This window comes from Lytechinus pictus, chromosome 3, assembly GCF_037042905.1.
Source record: "Lytechinus pictus isolate F3 Inbred chromosome 3, Lp3.0, whole genome shotgun sequence".
Lineage (NCBI taxonomy): Eukaryota > Metazoa > Echinodermata > Echinoidea > Temnopleuroida > Toxopneustidae > Lytechinus > Lytechinus pictus.
The window spans coordinates 27870055-27892293 of NC_087247.1; the positions used below are offsets into that span (position 1 = coordinate 27870055).

A 22239-nucleotide genomic window follows, 5' to 3' on the forward strand; every position below is an offset into this window, starting at 1 on the left:
CTCGAACCAACTAAAGAGAGTTGCAGCTCCGTAATTAGCTTGAAGTAGAAGTTCGCCTTGGTGAGAAACACTCATGAAACTGTTCAGTCTAGGACCTACCTTTAATTTTCAAATGAAATTCAATCTCGACAAGCATGCCCCTTCCCCCACTGTCATGCCATCACAATCGCCATAATCATAATCATTGTAATCATCAAAACTAGGATTATTATCATAATTAATCTCAGCACCTTCATCACTGTCATTATCACCGTCATCATAAAACATTAATAAATTCATCATAAAACATTAATAAATCATCACCGCGGGCGGCGGAGCAGAGGATATATCCTTTGTTCATAGGGTGCATCATTATTGTCCCCCACAGCAAAATATTATCCTCTGATCATCACTATATTGCTACCATAATCAGCAATCTTGTCGTAATAAATATTCTCGTGATCAATTACCATCATTATTACCATCACCATTATAACAACATTATAATTATTATTATCACCATTCTTGTCATTGCCATCATCGTTGGGATTACAATCATAATCATCACCATTATCATAATCAGCCATCATTACCTTTCTTTTCGATGTCATCATCACGATCATAATGTCTTTTTTTATTCACACATCATTATGTTTATAGATTAAAAAACAAAAAAATGTTATTATCGTCATCATCATTACCATCGCTTTCATCCTCATCCTCCTTATCCTTCTTCATTATCACCAACATCATTATTACCATCACCATTATATCATCCTCGATCATCATTCCGTTTTCACAAACGCTGACTACTTGTAGTAGTTCCGTCATTGGACAATGTGGTTTGGGAGGATTCATTGGGGTCAAGAAAGCACAATTAGAGATTATCAGAGATCGTTGCGTAACTTCAGTTGAAACGGATTCTTCCTATTGTTAGTTGTTAATTGTAATTTTCACACCTTCTTTGTTCGCAACACGTGCGAGACGGTGTTAGTTAATCGAACCCATTCAAGTCGCTCCAGGGCATTCACTTCAAAGCTTCAAAGGGACTTTAAGAGTTATCTTTCCTAAAACGAAGTAACTCAAGTGCATTGGGGTCTTGAGAATAATTTAAACAAATTCTTGACCACTACGAACTACTCAAAGAACGAATAACAAAGGAGATTAAGAACTGAACATGACTGGGAAATGGGAATGGATGAGGATTTCAACAAGTTGTATGCATAAATACGAATGCTAGTACCCATGAGCATTGGAGGATGCAGGGGGGCACAGTCGGTCCATGCCCCCCATTTGAGAAGCAAAATAAACATTTGTAATGTAAAAATGCAAGTCAATCTTCATCATTTCATAATTTCAAATCAATACTCGTTTCTTCATCATTTTGAGTTATTTAAAGAAATATACAAGTAATTTGCTCAGCCATTTCATGATATTAAGAGAAGTCATAACAAATATTGAATAATGTACATTGCTTTATCCAAGTTTCCATCCTCATGATTTTGCGTTCCTAATGCCTCGGTCATATTTGCTCTACGGCGGCCGTACGGTGAGTCGGAAACACCTGTTTTATCCATTTTTATTCAGACCACGTGTTTGTAGCTATTACAAAAAAAAATGTTAAAACGGTTGTTTTTGACTCGCCGCACGGCCGTCATAGAGCAAAAATGACCGAGGTAAGGTCAGGGAATGTTGCAGGAGTTCACCCCCCCCCCCTCCACTTAGATAAAAAAAAATTGCTTGTAATTTTTTTTTTATGAAAAGACCTAATGGGGGGGGGGGGAGTGAAAACCTCTGTCAAATTTTCATTGAACTCGAACTCTACCTTTCAAAAATTCTGCGTACGCTACTGCAAAAGCTAGAGCTATTGGAGCTATACGTGGCGTAAAGAGAAGATTGTTTCATAGCGGCAAAGCTCTGCCTCAAGTACCTTGTATTGTGTATGCTTGCGCGCACATGGTATCTAAACTGATATTAAGCGTGCGGGTACACCGCAAGAACGATACTGAGTCGTGACTAAACTTTTCTGAGGACTAATTCGGAGGAATCACGTACCAGTGACAATGCGGCCGTATTTGTCAGCGTTTTTGGAATTATTATAGGCACGGTTGTAGTCACATCTTCAGGAGCGAACAGAGCTCTGCAAGCTGATTCAGTGGGTCCAGCGCCTGTAGACGTTGTGCGCAGTCGCCGCGGTTGATCGAACGCTTTGACGGATCGCATTTTACTTCCGCTGGTAGCCAAAACAAAATTTATTTCCCTTTCCATCTTTGTCAGGAATTTACGGGAATTATATACATATTTTTGGAAGCTCACATCATCAGGTACTAATACCTTGGTCACATTTGCTCTAGGGCGGCCGTACGGCGAGTCGAATGCAGCCATTTTATTCATTTTTATACAAACCACATTATGTAGCTCGTACATAAAATGTTAAAACGGCTGTTATTGACTCGCCGTACGGCCGCCGTATAGCAAATGTGACGAAGGTGTAAGCATGAATAAGCGATTCGCCGGAGCAAAATTTTTGCGTCCAGGTTCTTGTCCCTTTGAATACTTGTCACGCCTTCCAACCAATTAATTACGGCACACATCGTCATTCATTATACTAGTAGTTGCACCCTCACAACATTTCACGGCAAACAATTGAGGTAAGGAACTTCTCTACACGCGCCAATAAATTCCTCTAGGCTTGCCAGCCCAATGCCCGGGAACAATAGAAGTGCCAGAACGCGACTGCACGGGCTCGTTATGTCACTCCGCGATGATCGCAAGGGTGCTCTATTGATATGCAAATTCAACCTCATTAACTTCGTGGCGTGCAAGCCCGTGCATGAAAAGTAATGAGGGCGTGCAAACGCGTTTGCACACCCCTCCCGGATATTGACGTCCCGCCTTAAACTTAAATGTAAAATATTCTCATTGCTTCCTGTACTTCTTTGATCCAATGTAGTATGTACTATTTTGTAATTATCAAAATGAAAAGGATTAGATAAATAACTTACACATGGTGTATATCTATAAAAGTCTGCATACCCATCACAGTCATCATTTGTTGTGCCATCACCCTTTTTCGTCATGACACGATTAAGACACAATCTACAGTATCTTGTTTTTTTATGTGAATTCGCATAGCTAAATAAATTGACATTTGATATTGACTCGCTTCTCAGGTCGTGATACATGCATGTTCTCTTATCACAGTCAATTCAAATCTCACTCTGCACACCATATGTACCATAAATCAGCATTGGATGTACATGTAGGCAAGTTTAAGTTCATACATTATTCCTTTCACACTGAATTTAGGGAGACCAAAGTTAAGACACATTCTCCTGCCTAAAAATTGTGACAACCTGACTACTTGCACATCAAAGCTGAATTATCAAAATTGGTAGGGCATCATTAAATTGTTAAAATCGCCCCTGCAAATTTTACTGGCAAGTAATCGTTTGTTTTAGCAATCAAGCAGTTATCATTGTTTTGCATCCACTAATCTTCACTAAATATGTTACTTAACATGCAAAAAAACTGTCCTAGCAATACTAACCTTGCCTCATCCACTCTCTTTGTCCATGATTCTCTCCATGAGAGCATGCAGGATAGACGTCACTGTGGTTTTCATGTATGTTCCGCATGTGATTTAGGATAGACTTGAACTTGGCCACCATGACCTCTCCATCACCATCTGGGGTTGATGAGGCGCACCAATAAACATGGTTGTTGATGGACCGCTTCCATCTGCCAACAACTTCACAATCTTTCAGCTTGGACACTGCGATGATCTTTTTCTTCAGACCTAAGATGATAATTCAACCAAGTTTCTTATTCAATATATCTATGCATGTCAATAAGAAATGATCTCTACACAAGGGACTGTTACTATCAGAGCAAACATGAAAGAAAACCTTACTTTCAGAGGATACAATTTCTCATTGATGGGCATATGGTGACCAAGCCCCCCCCCCCCCCCCATCATGTTCTGAAAATAAAGGGGAAAATGGAGGAAGGACCTGGAATTATTCTTAATTCAACATAATGGACCGGACATTGTTCTCAATTCAACATAATACATAACAAAACATAAAAACAAAGGATAATTATGAGAAATGAAAGTACTTCCTGCATACCTTTCGCAATATGCCACACATCATATCTATGATTGATGTCAGGATAATTCTCTCGGAGCCATTTAGCCACTTGGAGGTGCCTATCTGTCACCAGCATACGTATATTGACCCCCTTCTCCTTCAGACTAGTGAGTCCCCTTGCCAGACCTTCCAACTCCATCGCATTGCTATTGCGAACTTCATTGCTCTGTAAGAAAATATAAGGATGCAACAACAATTTAAATACCAATTTAGGAAATGTGATAGGAAAAAAAAATGGCAAATTGATTCCCTTTGCAATGAAAAATTCTGAGTAGAAGAAATACATTTTGAAAGAGTAATGTGGCTTAAAGTTATAAAAATAACTTTTTTTTCAAGCTATGCATACATATATCTATATAACAATGCATGCCAGTTTAATTTGATCTGTTCGATTCCCATAGCACTCACCCAAATATTGATTATGAATTGTAAAAGAATTGTAAAAGAAAATTTCTTGCCATACCTGGACCAATTGCACATCCAAGATTTTGTTCCTCTTGAGATCCATCAAGGTGTACGATCCATACTTTGCACAGTGGCCCGGAGAATCAGACCGCCCATCACCACCAAGGATGAGAGGCTCCCCTTCTGGAATTTCGTTGATCAGCTTCCTCTGCTCCTTCTTGGCTACTCTGATGACTGCTGGCTGAAGGTACTCTCGCTGGTGTTTCATGAATGTTTCCACTGTAATGGCCTTCACATTCATGTGTCGCAAGACACGAAGCACTTTAGTGGGACTACTTCCTCCAAACAGAATAGCACCAGACAAAAGCATGTTGCCCGCGTAGATGTCACCAACCTTTGGCTGACTGAGCCATTCCCGGCGAAGACCACAGTCTAGGCAGGTTGTCACAACTTTCAGTGCAGATCCTAAAGATTGTGAAGAAACTTTTTCCACATGCACATTCTTAGAAAGGCAAGAGATGCATACTTCAAAGAGCTCCATCAGGTTACTCTCAAACACGATAAACTTCTCCTGCATTAAAGGGCTCTTTGGTTCAGATCTGTAAAGAAGACAAACAACAAATAGAAAATAAGAAGAAAGAATTCAGGATTACAAGTATTCCGAGGCATTACTGAAAAGAAAAATGACAAATACAGTTGAATTTGCATGTACTGATCACAGGTAGTTGCATATTCACCATATATTATTTAGATCAGGTTTTATATTTATGTATTTTTGTGATGTCAAACAGCTTTGTATTTTACTAAAATTAATGAACAATGTCAAGAATAGGGTATTGTATATTTATGTCAAATGAATTTAATAGGATAAAACAAAATTTACCTTGACTGCCCTTCTTTGCGTGGTGAGTTGGTCTCTTCACCTGGAATATATGTGGGGTCCTTGGTCTCATCATCCACTGGTTCATCATCTGCTGGTTCATCATCCGTTGCTTCATCCTCGACATCATCCACTGCTTCTTTTTCAACATGTTGGTTGGCTGCTTTCAACACAAAAATTCCTTCAGTCTGTGTGACTGCATCACAAAGATCTGCTGCACGCTCTTTCGGAAAATTCACTTGCTTTCCTATCATGAAGAACATGAAAATGTAAAAGCAACATATTTCCTATTACACTACATGTAGGCTACTTTCCTATTTGGACTGTAAGACTCAAGAATAAATTAGAACAGTAACTAAAAAAAAAAAAAAAAATCTAAATGAAAAACTGCAAAACAAAAACAAGAAATAAAACTAAACAAAAATCCTGGAGACCATAGAAATAATTTGTGGCTCAAACTGTTATCACATCTCTCGGGATCATTCAACAGATTTCTGTCTCAGTCAAATGGAAATTACATGTACCATCACTTAGGAATACGGAATGTACGTGTATAAACTTGACATTGAAGATTTTTATGTATCCTCCTTTAAAAAAAAGGGGGGGGGGTCATAATCTGGTAAAAAATTCCTGTATTATACATACAAGTAAATTTGTTCACATTGAATATTAGAGATAAGTCGACGTTATTATTACTGAAAATTTCAGGTTGTCAACACCCAAGCCTCCCATGATCATGAACATTGGTGGTGCATGTATTATGCTCGATTAGAACGCATTCAAAATGATCCTCCATTTATCAAAATCACAAAGACTTGCTTTTATCATTTTCTCCACTTACCCTTTGACACAGTGATGGGCTTTACTTGCACTTTGCAGGTGCGCCTCTGTTTCCGAATGCCAACTCTCCGATGAACCATCTGAAAATTGATTAGTTTATTAATGGTTACTCACAAGTATTTTGACTGAAGAGACACATGAATCACTTGGTAGTTGAAATAGAAACTAAAAAGTTGCAACTCCATGAACCTAAGGATGTAAATTAGTTAATGCTACTGAAATAAATGTGCATTTTGGATAAGTGATGGTTCTTGAGTTACTTTTGCTACACTACCAGGACTACATGTTGTATGCATTCAAACTGTTATGAACATTCTGCTTCTGATCAAAACATCCATGATGGCCATTAACATGCAGAAAAAAATTTGTACATTTCCCTCCAATATCCATAAAACATTTGTGTCATGTACTGAACTTGTTTAATTTGCTTTAAAAAAAATCTGCCTATGGCATGAAATAGAAAAAAAAGTACTATCCTTGATAACACCCATGACAATTATATACTGTACAAATACACTCTCCCCCATACACACACAGTGTATGGTTTACTTCAATTTTTAGAAAGTTGGAGGTGAAGAAATTTTTTCAAAAAACAAATCCAGTTTCATCAAAATAACCTGTGCAACAACAATACACCCAGGGTTGAGGGACATTGTGCCCCTCATATATTATCCAATTTGTCAAGAATAATGAATAAATAAAACAAACAAGACAAACAAGCTGAAAATTTCATCAATATTAAGATGTAAAAAAAAAAGATGGTTGAATAATTACATGTACATTTTAAAAGTTCTGCTTATTTTTCACTTAAATGGTTATATGCATGCACAATTTAGTCACATGTAAGCAAATGAGAGAATCTACATGTACATGTATGATGTCCCTCAATATTTCTTTTGTTCTTTGTTTGAATTACAGTACACAACATTTCTTTTTAAAACAGATTTGGCAATGAGGACCAGCTTGACTGAACCATAAAATGTTAAAACAATGGCAATTCCATACGTTCAGGGAGAAAGAAAACTTTGTTTCACAGGACAATTGAGAAAATTAAAATATTTTGAATATTTATATAAAAGAAATAGTGAGTGATGTCATCAGTTCCTTCACTTGCCTATTTTGTGACATTAGTTCTTTAAAATGTCATACATGAAAACTTTACATTCGATTTTGATGAAATTTTCAGTGTCATGCTTGCTGGAATTTTCTCCTTTATTCAAATCAACTTTTTGTTGGAGTGGACTTGTCCTTTCATGTCATAGCATTATCGTTCAATAGTTCAATTTCACCTACCTTCACCGAGCACTGGAAACCTTTACTACGCCCAAGAATATCTTTGGTACGTGCCGAGGCTCGTTCCTCATCATCTTTCCGTGTATACTCCTCGGTTATCTCGACAACCTCCTACCAAATAAAGTAGAGAAGTAACTATGGTCATCATGATCTCATGAATATAATTTTGGTGGGGAAAACAAAATACGGTCATGACAATGTAAAAAGCAGTACAAACAGAACCTATAAATACTGTACATTGAAGAGTATAGAGTTGGAGAACAGGAGAGAGAAAAGTCCTACGTATAAATCTGCTAAGATTAAACATATACATTGATGTGTTATCAGAAACTAAAGGAAGTTAAGGAACACTTATTCAGGTCATCAAGTCAACATTGTGAATATACTGGTTATGCTCTCTCTGATCCCTCTTTTGCTTGGAGATCATGTAGTAAATTTTACATCTTACTCAAAATCAAGAAAATTAATATCATGTGTGCTACATGTAGAATGTGTAACGACATCCAAAAGTTGCAGTTGGTGCAAGGGTGGGGGGGGGGGGCATGTTGTGCCTCCTATGATTTTTCTTATTGGAAAAAAAATTAATAAACAAGATGAATTTGGAATGTGTATACAACGTCCCTATTATTCAATTGGGAAATATCGTCACCGGCATGGCATAAAAAAATATTTGACGACCCATCAGACCCAAGCACTGCTGTTCAGACCTGACCGAAATTGAATAAATTTGCTTTTCCTTTAGACCAAAGCAAGTTGTCAGAAGTAGAACACCAGCATTCAACATTTACCGATACACCAATATGACTGAGTGTTGAGCTTCACACTCTATATATAGATATATATGAAGGCCTACATTACACATCCCCCCCCCCCCTCATATTGATGTTTCATTTAATGAGTCTAGATTTGGCTCTAGACATGTAAAATATCCATATTTGATTGTTGGAACTAACATTAGACACCCGTAATGATGAGAGGCAAGTCTAGATGTAGATCTACTCTAGATTCTACTCTGAAAATTATTTTTGCCCAAATGACCTATCGTGACAAAAAAAATAATACACTGATTAGACTCCTATTAAGTCCTAACATGCCTTATTAAATTCTAGATGATTTACTCACTTTCTTCCGGCTATATGAAGTTCGTTGTCGTTTCCTACGAACATCCTGAGAGGTCGGCGAAGTTGCAGTTCCAGCCACTGGCTCCAGCGGTGCCGACACTGCGCTCACTGGAGTCTGAGAGTACTGAGAGTAGTCTTCACCATCATGTTCATGCTCAAGGCCAACAAATGTAGATGATCTATCTGGGTCCTGATCATCCAATGATGATGAGGCAGACGGGACAACATTAGCGGAAGGACATGAAGGGCTAGCCAATGTTGAAGTACTAAAGTTAGATCTCACTTTAGGAGATACATGTAGAAGGGTGCCATCACGGTGTCCATGTCCACTGCCACTGGCAGGGTCAGCAGTAGGATTGTAGATATGGGGAATGGCATTTGCCAGCAGCTTCGGAGGCAATTTACGTAGTCCCAGTTCAAACATTTTGAGCTGTGTCTGATCATATTGTGATTGATCAAAATGCAGGCTACACACATGAATATGTCTCACCCTTGAGTGGTCGAACACACGGTGTCTTTTGATAAAGTTGATCCATGCCATTTGGTAGGAGCTAAACCTACCGGTACCTCCAGGTCGAGGCATCGGCCCTGGCATCGTATGTACAGTAGTGGTTGCATAAGTCGACGAACAATGCATCACCATGCATCGATACCCTCCGGAATCCTTCTTTTTTGCCTTCCCCTTTTCTTCTTTCTCCAAACCTGACGGCCCATCACCATCCTTCATTACTAATCTCTACACAGACAAGCACTATAAAGCAGAAAATCAGACTATCAAAACAAAATTACCAAATTTCCGAGAGTATAAAATCCAAGCAGCAACGGAGTAACCGGGTCACTAGAGCATAACTTTAGCGGAGCGTGCAACTTACCAGCCCCACAGGCCAGGCGCCTCCAACCTTGTCGATTCCGCTCGCTTGTGTGCAATAGCCGCATCACTCGCGGATAGATATATCACAACAAATGTCGTCGGCTTGCATTTGACAGTCGAGAAATCGTGATTTAAACTTCCCTTTTAACTAATATCCTCACATTAAGTATTTCTTCGATGGGATGATTTAGGCTAAAAAACATAGTTGATTATGTGTATAGTCACAATTAAGTTTGAAATATCGACGATAGTTTAACACACTTCGTTCTATTTGCTCCAAGTTTCGCAAGTATGTTTGTTCATTACAGTACAGTATACCCACACACCTTGCACCACTGTGGTTTCTCTTCCCCCCCAAAAAAAGTCTATTACATGATATAAAAATAATATTTTGGGTATTATAATGTTTTGTGTTGTTTATCTATTCAAAATGAATCGAAAGAAAACAACAAATTGACTCGTAATAACATCATAAGCTCTCAAACAACAATGTATCGGGAGTATATCGACGAAGACTTTCCACACAACACAGGGCCCCACCACTTTGTCAAAACAAATAGTGCCATGACGTGACGTCACACAAAACGAACCGAATTCACGCCGTGAGAATTGGCGTCGATGACTTCCATATTTAGGTAGTTTTAATCGCTTATTTTTAATATTTTCAATTCGTTTTATTGTCTTAAATTAACTTATTGATATTAAGTAGGTTGAAAGCTTTCTAATGATGTAAAGATCTCTACTTTTGTGATCGTCTTCTTATATCAACTTTAATATTAATGTCAATCTAATTACAAAAAACGTTCTACATCATATGCACGTATATATTTGTATGTATCATAATATATATATATAAAAGAGGCAAAGAGGTAATGCATTATACTAGTTCCAACAGAGTTTACTTTCAAGTCCAAATTTTCGACGTAAATCCCACGTCTTCTTCAGGGTTACAATATTTTGTCACTGTGAGCTTTATTGTAACCCTGAAGAAGACGTGGGATTTACGTCGAAAATTTGGACTTGAAAATAAACTCTGTTGGAACTAGTATAATGCATTACCTTTTTGCCTCTTTTATCTCATCTATGTCCAACACGTGAAATGTAATATCGTTATATATATATTATTATATTTGCATATATTATAATTATCCATAAATTATCCAATTATCCATAATTTTTTTGAATGATTAAATGAATAGCCATTTAATCAACATTACTTTTCCATACCAATGACAGTTTGGCCTATTATCAGTTTATTTCATCAAACAAACTTGTCTTAGGCTAAGAAGGTATTTTCTATTGGCAAACAAGACTAACTAAAAATAAAGCGAAATTATATCATGTTTAGCAAAAATGGCTGTGAATGGGTAATAGGTGAATATCCTGTAGACATTAGAAAATGTGATAATTTACCAAAATAGGTTGGGAATTACCGCCAAATATTTTTCAGTATTTTCGCATTAAGCACTGGAATAGATCAATCTGGTAGCATGATCTTCATGAAATCCTCTCTAAAATGTTTTCTCAGATAGAATTCATTTGTAAATTCCTTTGAATGCCTCCAAGTTTCTTCACTCACAAACTTGCAATAACATTTTAAAAGATGCCACTAAGATTGATAAAGAAAAACTTCGCAAATCACTTAGAAAAAATGTGTTTTCTATAGCTGAAAATAAGTCTTAAAAGTCTGAATTCTGACTTCAGTCTGAAAAGTGGCATCCCTGCAATTCAGTTCTCAAATATAAAAAATATATAAAAATTGGAATTTACCTTGCATTTATTACTATCGTGGACAGCTAACCTACCGAGAGCTGAAGCGATCTCTCGGTCACACAACCCTCGGAACCTCTTGTCGGGGCTCTTCAAAGCATCTCGAAGGATGCCTACCAGGTACTCTAAGGTATCTGTAAATAATTTCAATCAATTTTCACAAATGAGAATAAGGAATACAATTTTTAAGAATCTTTAGAAACTATCAACAGCTACACCCTGTAAGCAAGGGTGGCACCAGGGTATTTTGATATGGGGGGGGGGAGGACAACTTGGGCTTTCTCATTTGATATACACATGTAATATGAGTTACACGACATATAATTCTTGACTTTTTGAGCTCATCTCTCTTCCTTTTTTCTTTTCTTTCTTTTACTTAAACAAGTGGAACGTCTTTGGCAGTCTCGCCTGCATTACGTGATTTAATATAGCAACAAACGAAAAAATTCATATAATAAAATACTATGTCCATTGACCCAAATTGGCTTTTGACCATAATCATGTGACCAAAGACGTGTGCAAAACAATCATTCATACTTGATTACACTTATGTCTATGTTTCATGAATTAGATCTATAAACTTTTAAAGTTATGATGACAATTCCACAAATTCCCCCAACATTACCAAAGTTTGTTGACCTCACAAGTTTCATTAACTAGGTCCATATACTTTCGAAGTTATGACAACATTTCAAAAGCTTAACCTTGGTTAAGATTTCGATATTGATTCCTCAAACATGGTCTAAGTTCATTGACCCTAAATGACATATGACCTTGGTCATGTGACCTGAAACTCAGGCAAGATGTTCAGTAATGCTTGATTACTCTTATGTCCAAGTTTCATGAACTAGGCCGTTATGATGAGATTTCAAAAACTTAACCTTGGTTAAGATTCCAATGTTGACTCCGCCGCCATCGCAGTCGGAAAAGCAGCACCTTTATTACTACTATTTTATACAATCAAGAAAATTTGACTAACCAGGATCATCATTAAAATCATATTTTAAAAGTCTTTCCATAGATCAAGAATAAAAATTGATAAAAATAAAAAAAATTATTGGGTAATGAGCAAATTGCATAAAAAACAGAACTAAAAAAAAAAAAAAAAAAAAGACTGATTGATAATATTGTGTTTAAAAACCCCATCTACTAGTATATACTTTACCAGCTTCCTTTTCTACGAGAGTCTCTTCCTGTCCTTCCTCAATGATATAGGCAAGGGTTATCATACAGATGGTTTTAAAAAAAGGGTCACCCTCCAGGTACGGTTGCATCTTTTTGGCCACACCCTCTTCCCGAAACAGGTGCCTGTTGCCGGGCGTGGTCGACATATTGCATAGGATGCTCAGGGAGACGCGGATTAGAGATTGAATGTCCTTTAATGAAAAAAGTACAAAAAGAAACTTGTGATAAGTGCAGTAGAACCTGTTAGCAGCCATCTCTCTACAGCAACCAACTCACTATTGTGACCACTAAAATAGATTCCCATCAAGACAGTTTATGTCTAAGAACCTGTATATAGCAGCCACCTGTCTTTGAATTTGAAGGCAACATTTTTTGTTTCCTGTGGATGGTCTCACTACAGCAAAGTTTAAATGTACTCCACATGGGGATCAAAATCTAGTGAAAACACAAGTGATGATAAGATAAATAATAATATGGACATTTTTAACGCCCCGGCATCCATCATAAAAAGATGTTTCATGGCACAGAAAAGAATAGGAAAACAATGAAAATCTAATCAAAAAGGGGGAAGAATTACAATTACCTATAGTGTAATATATTACCATGAGAGCCTTGGCAGATTTTTTTTTAATTTGATTGAGTGAGAGCAATTCAAGAAAACCTACAGACTGTTTTACATGAAACTGTAACTAGTAAATTCATGAGAAAAAGGAAAAAAAAAGACTGAACTTTACGAAATAGAATACTGGATTATGGAGGTAAAATGAACGTTTAATACACTTCAGATACATATTACCACAAGGTGTTCAATAAAGCTGTTAAGTTATCCATGTCCACTCAAACTGTGTATAGTGGCCACCGAAGGGAAATGACAAAATTGGTCAATGCTATAGACAGGTGGCCATTATAGACAGGTTAGGGGCCATCTTAGATTTACCATATATTGTAAATACTGTGCAATGTACTGGACAGAGAGTATTTTTTTTAATGAGTTAGTTTTTTTTTGTATGATATTGCATACATGTATCTGTTTCAATCCACCAAACACCTATGATTATTGAATATAATCATTATTCTAAGAGTAAGATTCGTGTTTAGATTCAGCTGCAAGTGCAAGGACTATTCAACTACCGTCAAGAGTCCAAAGTTTCAGTGAAGCTGATTAATAGTGGCCACTATAGAAGGTGAGATATTGACCAAGGGATGCAATGTTACTATGGTAGTCACTGACTACCATAGTAACATTGCTCAACATCCAACAAAATAAAGTTTTTTTTTAAGTTTCTATCTTAGTCACCACTGTGGGTGCCATTTGTAAAAAGTATTATTTAAGCAAAATATGTACTATATAATTGTTATTTAAGCATGATATGTCATTATTCATAAATAATACAAAATGAAATTTAATTATTTGTAAATAATTATTTGAAATTATAATTGTTAATAATGAATAAGAACTAATTTGTTTACTATTATTTATAAATAATTAATATTCAAAACTAATTATAAATAAATTGAAGGGACAAACTATATAATTTACAAATAAAGAAAATATTTTCAATTTTTTTTAACTAACAATATTTGGAAAATCTTCATTTACTATTAAAAAAGGAAATGACATTTAGTATTATTTATAATTGGCATAAAATGTTTAAATAATGTTTATATAACATATAATTTACTTATACTTTTACAACAGCGCCCTTTAAACAACTGAATAAAGAGGTATTATACAACAGGATCCTGGGTCCCGTAACACAAAGGTTAGCGATTGATCGTACGCTTGATTTTCACGATTGATTGTACACTGTAGTCAATGGAATCAATCGTAGAAAAATGTTCTACAATCATTGCTAAGTTTTGTGTTACGGGCCCCAGATCTTATTACAGGAAACGGTAATACTTCCGATAGAAAGGAAATGTTTGCTGCAACTGTGTATCCTGTACTCAATTTACTCCAATTTAATCAACCATTTATTGTAAGGTTATAATGCTGATACAAAGCTTGCATAATTGCAAGTGCAACAGATTACTGTATTTTTTCAAATATTTCGAATCTAAAATATCTAGTTTACTTTAAATTAATGATACATTTGGTATTATTATATAGACATATATACTTTATAGTCATGTGATTCTTTTTTCCATCTTGATATTATTCCTGATAGACACTGTAGCTGATATAAATAAATGTAAAATTCATGATTTATGTTTCCTTTGATTAATTTTGATAGTAAAGGAAAAATCACAGCCACATTTTTGACAGTCAGACCGCAGGTCCCTATGCTAATGAGCAAAAAGGCCAGATTCATCCAAATCATCTCGTGGCTGAATCCTCCTCCTTGCAAAATCTTGCGATTCGTGAGATTTTCTTTCTCTAAGAATTTACCTGTTTTAACCTCAAGTTAAATGAAATATTATAGCACCATCAGATAGAGTAAATGTTACTCTTTCATATTGGTCATTTATTTTGTATACAATATTTTGTTAAATAAGTAAATTTCTGGCCTGAAAATGTGCCTCAAAACTGAATTTTCTTCCTCTGTTTTCTTTTGCAAATTGTGCAAAACTTTTTATTTTGAGCCTCAATAATATCTACTGTATATCACCATAAAGCTGAACTTCTGTACTTTCTCACAATGCCACTCTTGATATGCGGCACCTTTTAATCAGGTCAAGATCACACTTTTCCCACCAAGGTACAAGACGAGATTTCTGAAATTTTGTACTTGCATGAAACCCAGAGTTCTGATTGGCTGGATAAGGTTCACAGAACAACAGGTGCGGGGTATTTGAGGAGATTATCACATGGGAAGTGTGACCTTCCCATGAACCCAGACACTGGAACCGTTGGAATTTGCCTGTGTGTGGTCTCTTTGACCAATCAGAGTGCAGTATTCTTGTTTTCAAGCTGCTTTATGTACTTGGCAAATGAAAAGTGTGATCTTGACCCGATTAAACCAATTCTTATTTTGAAACCTATATCATTTTAAAGCATACATATTCAGCTATATCATGATCTAAAATCATTTGGGCTCAAACAAAAATAAAGTGTGAAAATAGCAGCTTTTGTCAGGTGAAAATAATTATTTTGTAGCATATTTTAGATCAAAATTTTAACCTATATTACAAAATCTTTGAATAAATTCAAACACATGACCTGGAAGAATGATTTTTCTTCTTTACAATGATACCAAATTCATGAAATTCGATGCACAATTAGAGCAGCAATGACCGAATGAAAAGAGGTGTTTCGGTCCGCATCAAGCTCACTAAATATGCAAAACATCTCAAGTCATGAATATCACTTGGATAAAAGAAGCCACTTTCTTGGGACCTGCCGTCTGACTGTACATTAAATCACAAAATGAAATATCTTTGAAAGACTCACATTGCATAAAACATAAAAATGTAAGAACCTTAAACCAACATTTTTTCTTGGCTCTTTCTTCATTCCTTTCATTAATTCGGAAGAAACAACAAAATATAAAACTCAATGCTTTTCCCCCTTTTCTTTATAATATACAAATTCTTTCATTCAAAAATTTTGCTCACACTTTTCTAGGTTTATGAACATTTTAATTCCTTTAATTAACTTATTGCTTGCACTATGCATTTGTAAACTTATGTGAACATACCAGACAAAAATGATATATATATATATATTTTTTTAATTTTGGGGGCTACTTTAAACAGTGGAGAAGCTTAAAGGCAAGTCCAAGAATTCGCGCGCGTTATGTATGGGACATTTCAGAGGCTTTAATGACCTGAAAAATAGCGTTAAATGAATTTGATTAGATTGAATACCCTCATGATGGTAGACATCTAGGAGAAGAATAATCATGCAAAAAATGATATATGACCTTGACCTTTTAGAGAGAAAAGATGTGTCGTTACGTATGGGACGCAAAAAAAAGACAATTAAAAAAAAAAAAAACATTCAAGTTGAGAATTCTCTGAAAGTATTTCATTTGACAACTTGTAAGTTATTGTGATAGAAGTCACAATACTCTAGTATATCTAAGGCAAGTTTCATGTCATAAGCCAAATCCCTCTAATTACAGACTCTAATTAAACAAATTAATGACATGTTACGTATGGGACAGTTACGTATGGGACATTTTGTCCCCATAGAGAACGTACACAATTTTCCCCATATTCAAAAAATTGAAATAATTTAAAATATGGAAATAACAAAAGAGTTTCTTTCTTTTAAAATTTTCTATTGAGACATATTTGATATGACTGAAAAGGAAATAAGTAATTTCAACTTTTTTTTCATGGTTCATGAATTTCTTATGTATTTCTATTGTTTTTTATTTTTTTCATATTTTTCAATTTTCACAATTTTTTCGCTTCAATCGTTTTCATTATTCAGTATTCATAACAAATCAGTCTTTAAAAACTAAAGAAAAGGTAAATAATCACTTTTTAGAGCACTCTTGAAATTGGTTTTTCTCCATTCACTTTGTACACAAATCTCCCAATTGACATTATGTGTAAATGTCCCATACGTAACATGTTGTCCCGTACGTAACATTTTTTTAATTAACTTTTAATTAAAAAGTAAACTCTATTTTTGAAACTTTTTGTGGTATAACATTTCCATACTTAATGAATTAGAACTTCCCAGAGATGCAACAATACAAGTATTGTATTATGAGAAATAACTTAAAAAAACATCCTCAAAATGTTACGTATGGGACATTCCATCCTTGGACAAGACCTAATTTGCATAATTAATTAGATGACACCACTTTTTTCCCCCAAAAGTAATAAGATGTTAGGGGGTCCATGTCCCACCTATGACTAAATCTCAGAAGTTTTGTTATTATTTTCTATGAGTTTTTAAAATTGTCCCATACGTAACGCCCATTTTACCAATTATGCAAATTAGGTGCTCCAAATTAGCATAAAAATGCATATTATCACAGTTTTCCTAATGAAATTTTAAAATTCAACATTTGGGCTTTCTTACCCCACCAAAGATAACTTCTTAAATTAAAGATGAAATTTTTCCTTCCAGGGTGACCTTTTCTTGGACTTGCCCTTTATCATTGCATTGCATGGGGATTTTCTGTTTATTTTTTCATTTTATTTTTTAGGTTTCTCTTGAGCATTTAGGGGGGGGGGGACAACATTGCCCTGGGCCCTGAACCCTCATGTATACAACCTTTTCTCTGGTACAAACCGTGGTGTTTACTCACCCGCAGTGATATTTTTCCTCTGTATTTATCAATATTGTGTGAGCAAAGTTTCACCATTCCTTCTTCTCCCATTTTCAGGGAGAGGACCATACTGGTTTCGCTGAGGTTACATAAATGGTTGTAAATAACAAAGGCAGTTTCCCAAGCCCCTTTCACTCTGAATAGTCCATCGTCCTCAAACTTAATCAGGGCAGATACCAGAAGTTCTATGAAAGATAAGATGTATTGTGAGAAAGGCAAGTAATAAGCAAATAAAAGTATATTGAATGAATGAACTTAAAATCAATGTGTGTCACAAAAGAAGGCAAACAGCTCTTTTCACATGGGAAACCTAATCCCTTTTATAGATTTATGTCAGAAAAAAAAGTTAAATACAGGATAGAATACAGTAGGTGTCTTCACATAATCTTTTGATGAGGCTGTGTTCAACTTTAATATCTTATAGTATAATGCGACTGTAAGATTTAGAAAGTGTATTTTTTCTTTGAAATATTTAACATGACGTCAGAGACGTTAATTGAGTTGTAGCATCATTTATCTGGGTCGATAGAGGGCGTTGGAAATTTGCCTTGCCAAGATCGACCAAGATTTAAAGTTCAGCCCGTCGTGACTTTACAGTAGAATTCAAGATAATCGGTACAAGTCCAATGTTGTAAGTAAAAGGACCTTTATATTTCCGTAATGTAATGTTTAACTGAATATATGGAACCAAAATTAACTCGAGACGATAATTAATTTGTTGTTAATTTAGCTCATAACTTTGGTGAAAGTGTTTGGAGTTTACGTATAGAATACACGTGTGATAAACGTATATTGACATTGTACATTGATAGGTAATTGGACATGCACATGAAGAGTGTTGCGTAATAGCATATCGGTACGGTACTGTGTGGTAATCTCGCACACAGTGCATAGTAGGCTATTCATGTTCAGAGTTGTAAACGAAATGGAATGTCAAATAAACAAATGTTGTTCTTTGTTAGCTACATTTGGTTCTAGTTGTTGAAAAGGATACAGTATATGTATGAGTTTGGAAATAAGGCATTAATGCCAGTTTTTGGTGCATTTTAAAGCCCTGATAATTACAAATAACACATACAGTGAAGGTGAAATGAAAGCCTAGTTATTGGTTTGAGTAAAGTTATTGCTAGTCAATAATGCCTCAGAGTATATAGTTTAGAGGCAAGGTAATATTTAAGTATCGTAGTTGATATAAAGGACAAATGAGACAAAGTAAAGGTTTTGTTTATTTAACCGCATATAGCAAAGTTTATTCAAGGTCATTTGAATACATTGACAGAATTTGATAGGTAAATTTGTTACAGGAAACCAGAATATTTATTTATGCAAGATTCAAACGTCACAAATAATTTGTGCAATACATAGACTATTTATTTTATCTCATGCAAGTACATAAATGTAACTGCATATACAGATGCTTATTATTTGTTTATATTTTTATGCTACAGATTGAACATGCTCGATGGTATGCTCGATGGTATGCTAGATGGTATGCCCAGATTGTATACTTGATGCATCGTATGATAACTGGAAATTCCGCGTCACCGAGTCTTTTGTTTGAGTACTGTCTACTGTCAAGTCACTAGTAGTTATACGTCACAGCGACTGGTGCATGTCATTTACATGTAAATAATTAATGTTCATTTTCAAAGTTATATGTAGGCCTGTAAATACTTACACATGATGAACATTATCATACATTCAAACTATATACACATAATCATATAAAAGGCATGGCTAATAAAAGTGATCACTTTGTGCTTTAAAGTGGAATACTTCCATTTACTCCAATAATACTGGTAATGGCTAAAATGTCTTTTCAAATATTTTACTTCAAGTTCAAGTTATATTTTTTTTCATGAAATAGAACAATATGCTACACGCACTTTGGGTATATTTTGATTACTTCCCTTAGGGAATAAGTACAAATAATTGAGATCTTTGTATACTGTTATCTTTGAAGGGTCATCTCTCATTCTGTACAATTATCTCACCAGCTCCACCACTGTCACAGAATTCCTGGCAAAAATTGGTCTTGTCTCCAGATTTCCAGAAGGCTGCATCCATCTGTTCACAAAGAAGAGCTGCCTTCTGGGTTGTCCAACTTTCTAGCTTTTTAAGAACATCAAGAATGTCCCTCATCTTATCAATTTGATTGGGTTCCATCTGGCTTTCTGGCTAATTTTCACCTATATCGAATACCTGAAAATACAAAAACCAATTAAAATTTACTATCAAATTTGTAAAAAAATCCTTTTTGTTTCATTCATTCTTTCTTTCTTTAAACTTTTCTCTGCTTCCTTCTCCCTTCCTCTTCGTTTTTTTTCTCTCCTATTACTTTCTTTCTTTTTTCATTCTCTCCTCCCTTCATTCTTTCCTCCCTCACTTCATCCTTTCATTCTTTATTCTCTTTTTAATTCCTTTCCCTTATTATTTCTTCCCATCCCATTCCTTCCTTCCTCCCTTCCTGTTTTTCTTCTTTCTTTGTTTCTTTCAAAAGCAAACTTTTTTTTCCTTAATTCTTTCTTTCTTCCTCTTTTTTTTCTTACTTTCTTTTTTATCCTTTATTTTTTCTTTCACACATTTATTTATCCATCTTCCCTTCCTTTCTTCATTCATTTCAAAGAATGAATGACGGAAATCTTTTTTCTTTCTTTTTTCCTTCATTTTCCCCTTCCATTTTTTTCTTTCTTTCCCCTCAATTTATCTCTCCTTCATTCTTTCGGTCAATCTCCCTTCCTTTTCTTTACAACATTGTGTAAATATTGATGGACTCTGAGTCTAGCCTTCTAAGTTCTATGTTGATTTTTTTATCAAGTCAGACCTGGCTCCGTCAATCCGGCTTGCCTTGGTCGTTCCGCTCGTGCAGCGTGCTTTGTCGATTGTCCCGTAATCCGTATTTCATTTTGTGAAATCTGGTCACCCTGGCCTGGGCCTGGTCTTATGCTGGTGGCTGGCCCTGGTTGGGCTACCGTACCACATTATTTTATATAGATCTAGCTAGTTTAACAACTTTAAGTGAGAATATAAATTCCTAACGTAACGTAAAGTAAAACTAAGTAAACTGTCTGACCTACCGTTTACTGCGGCAGCCCGAACACGTAGGATGGGGGATCGGGTGTCCGGACACTTTATATTTTTGAAGCCTTCTTTTTTGTCTTAAGAGTTAAGATTACACTAAAAATATGAATTCAATAGTTGTAATCATCTTCTATTTTGTTCTCTATAATATTTTCTAAAATTTTGTACTAAAATTTGATGAAACTTCGCTTGTAATTTTTTCCAAATGACTTTCTAAAATTGATCGTCCGGACACACAACCTGTCCGGACACACAACAACTGGGTAGGCCTATACTAGACGTGTCGAGGTCCCCGGGGCAAACCTACCGTAAAAATGGGTAATATAACATGAATAATGGAGCTAAGCCCGGGCCTAGCCTAGGCTGACAAATCAATATTTTTAAACTTCTTATTATTTATTATCAAAGTAAACTCAAACAATAACAATAAAAACACACCTGCTGACCCCTCCTGTACTGTAACGTTAGTAGCTGTAAACCCAAGTTGACCATAGGCATAGGCCTAATCAATCAAGCGGTCGGTAGCCTATGTCAAGTGAGCCAACAATAAGCCAGCCAACAGCAAGCCAGCCAACAGTTCCAGCCAACAATATCGCGATATAAGATAGATCAGATACAGGATTTTGCGCAAGAAGAGAAGCGTGCATTCTTGTAGAAATCAAACAAACGGGGTCAGGGCTACACGGGCCTAATCACTAGTGGCAGGCCATAGATATTCATTCGAGCCAACCCATTGCCATTTTTTTTAATTTTGATATGGCTGATTGACAAAGTGTATGCATATGATTTTCCATCTAACACTGATTCTATTTTTGGTAATTACTGAACTTCCTTTTCCCAAATTGGAAAGAAATATCACCAATTTTGGACTGTATTTTGACTGGCGGAAGGATTAGGGCTATTTTGCTGTTTGAGGTGATGAATCTGCTCCCCCCGACGCTGTCTTCAAACACGCCAATTTATTTTTAAAATGAGCCAGTCGAAGGACCCTTTTCTGGTCAGATATGGATTGCCAGATATATATCCTATCCACTGGTAGTAAACATTCGACCCCCGAATTTCATCCTTATTTTTTATGAATTTTTTAAAGTGCCAATTTAACACACGAGTCTATGGGGAATGAATTAGGCCTGTGAGACCTCAGGTGGGATTTCCCTTCTTTCAATTTGTAAAGAAAAACAACGGGCTAGTGCTTTAGTTTTAGTAGCCCACACCCCTATATACTCGATGTTTTTTCGTATATTGAGGAGTAAATTTCAACTAAAAGTCCTCTTTATAAAATACAATTGGAAGATTGCTCCTGAAATATATTTTGGGTGTGTGTAGGGGGGTTTCCCTTCTTTCAATTTGTAAAGAAAAACAACGGGCTAGTGCTTTAGTTAATTTAGTAGCCCACACCCCTATATACTCGATGTTTTTTCGTATATTGAGGAGT

At 35.7% G+C, this 22239-nt stretch overlaps 1 protein-coding gene across 4 annotated transcripts; it reads right to left on the reverse strand.

Annotated features, from left to right (window-relative positions):
* Positions 1–3509: 3509 nt before the first annotated feature.
* LOC129282890 (uncharacterized) lies at positions 3510–21586 on the reverse strand. 4 transcript variants are annotated; one of them, XM_064096751.1, is made up of 11 exons: positions 21243–21581; positions 19718–19925; positions 17703–17908; positions 12476–12686; positions 11311–11444; positions 7549–7659; positions 6257–6335; positions 5419–5662; positions 4594–5134; positions 4110–4296; positions 3510–3778 (listed from the first exon to the last, which is right to left on the reverse strand). In XM_064096751.1, exons 2-11 carry the CDS (start codon positions 19887–19889, stop codon positions 3525–3527), a joined length of 2139 nt encoding a protein of 712 aa, XP_063952821.1. In that variant the 5' UTR covers positions 19890–19925; positions 21243–21581; the 3' UTR covers positions 3510–3524. The 4 variants fall into 4 exon arrangements, with proteins under 4 accessions (XP_063952821.1, XP_063952822.1, XP_063952820.1 ...); XM_064096752.1 differs by lacking the exon at positions 19718–19925 and having other exon boundaries at positions 21243–21586; XM_064096750.1 differs by lacking the exons at positions 12476–12686; positions 17703–17908; positions 19718–19925; positions 21243–21581 and adding an exon at positions 8671–9420 and having other exon boundaries at positions 11311–11390.
* Positions 21587–22239: the final 653 nt, after the last annotated feature.

What these genes read in the sequence shown, in the direction of transcription:
- LOC129282890 (XM_064096750.1), bottom strand. Translation starts at nt 9,396, where the DNA reads ATGAAGGATGGTGATGGGCCGTCAGGTTTGGAGAAAGAAGAAAAGGGG. An exon ending in TGGATGTGCAATTGGTCCAG is followed by an intron (nt 4,297 to 4,593) that starts GTATGGCAAGAA and finishes ATTTTCTTACAG; the next exon opens with AGCAATGAAGTTCGCAATAG. An exon ending in TGTGTGGCATATTGCGAAAG is followed by an intron (nt 3,779 to 4,109) that starts GTATGCAGGAAG and finishes TTATCATCTTAG; the next exon opens with GTCTGAAGAAAAAGATCATC.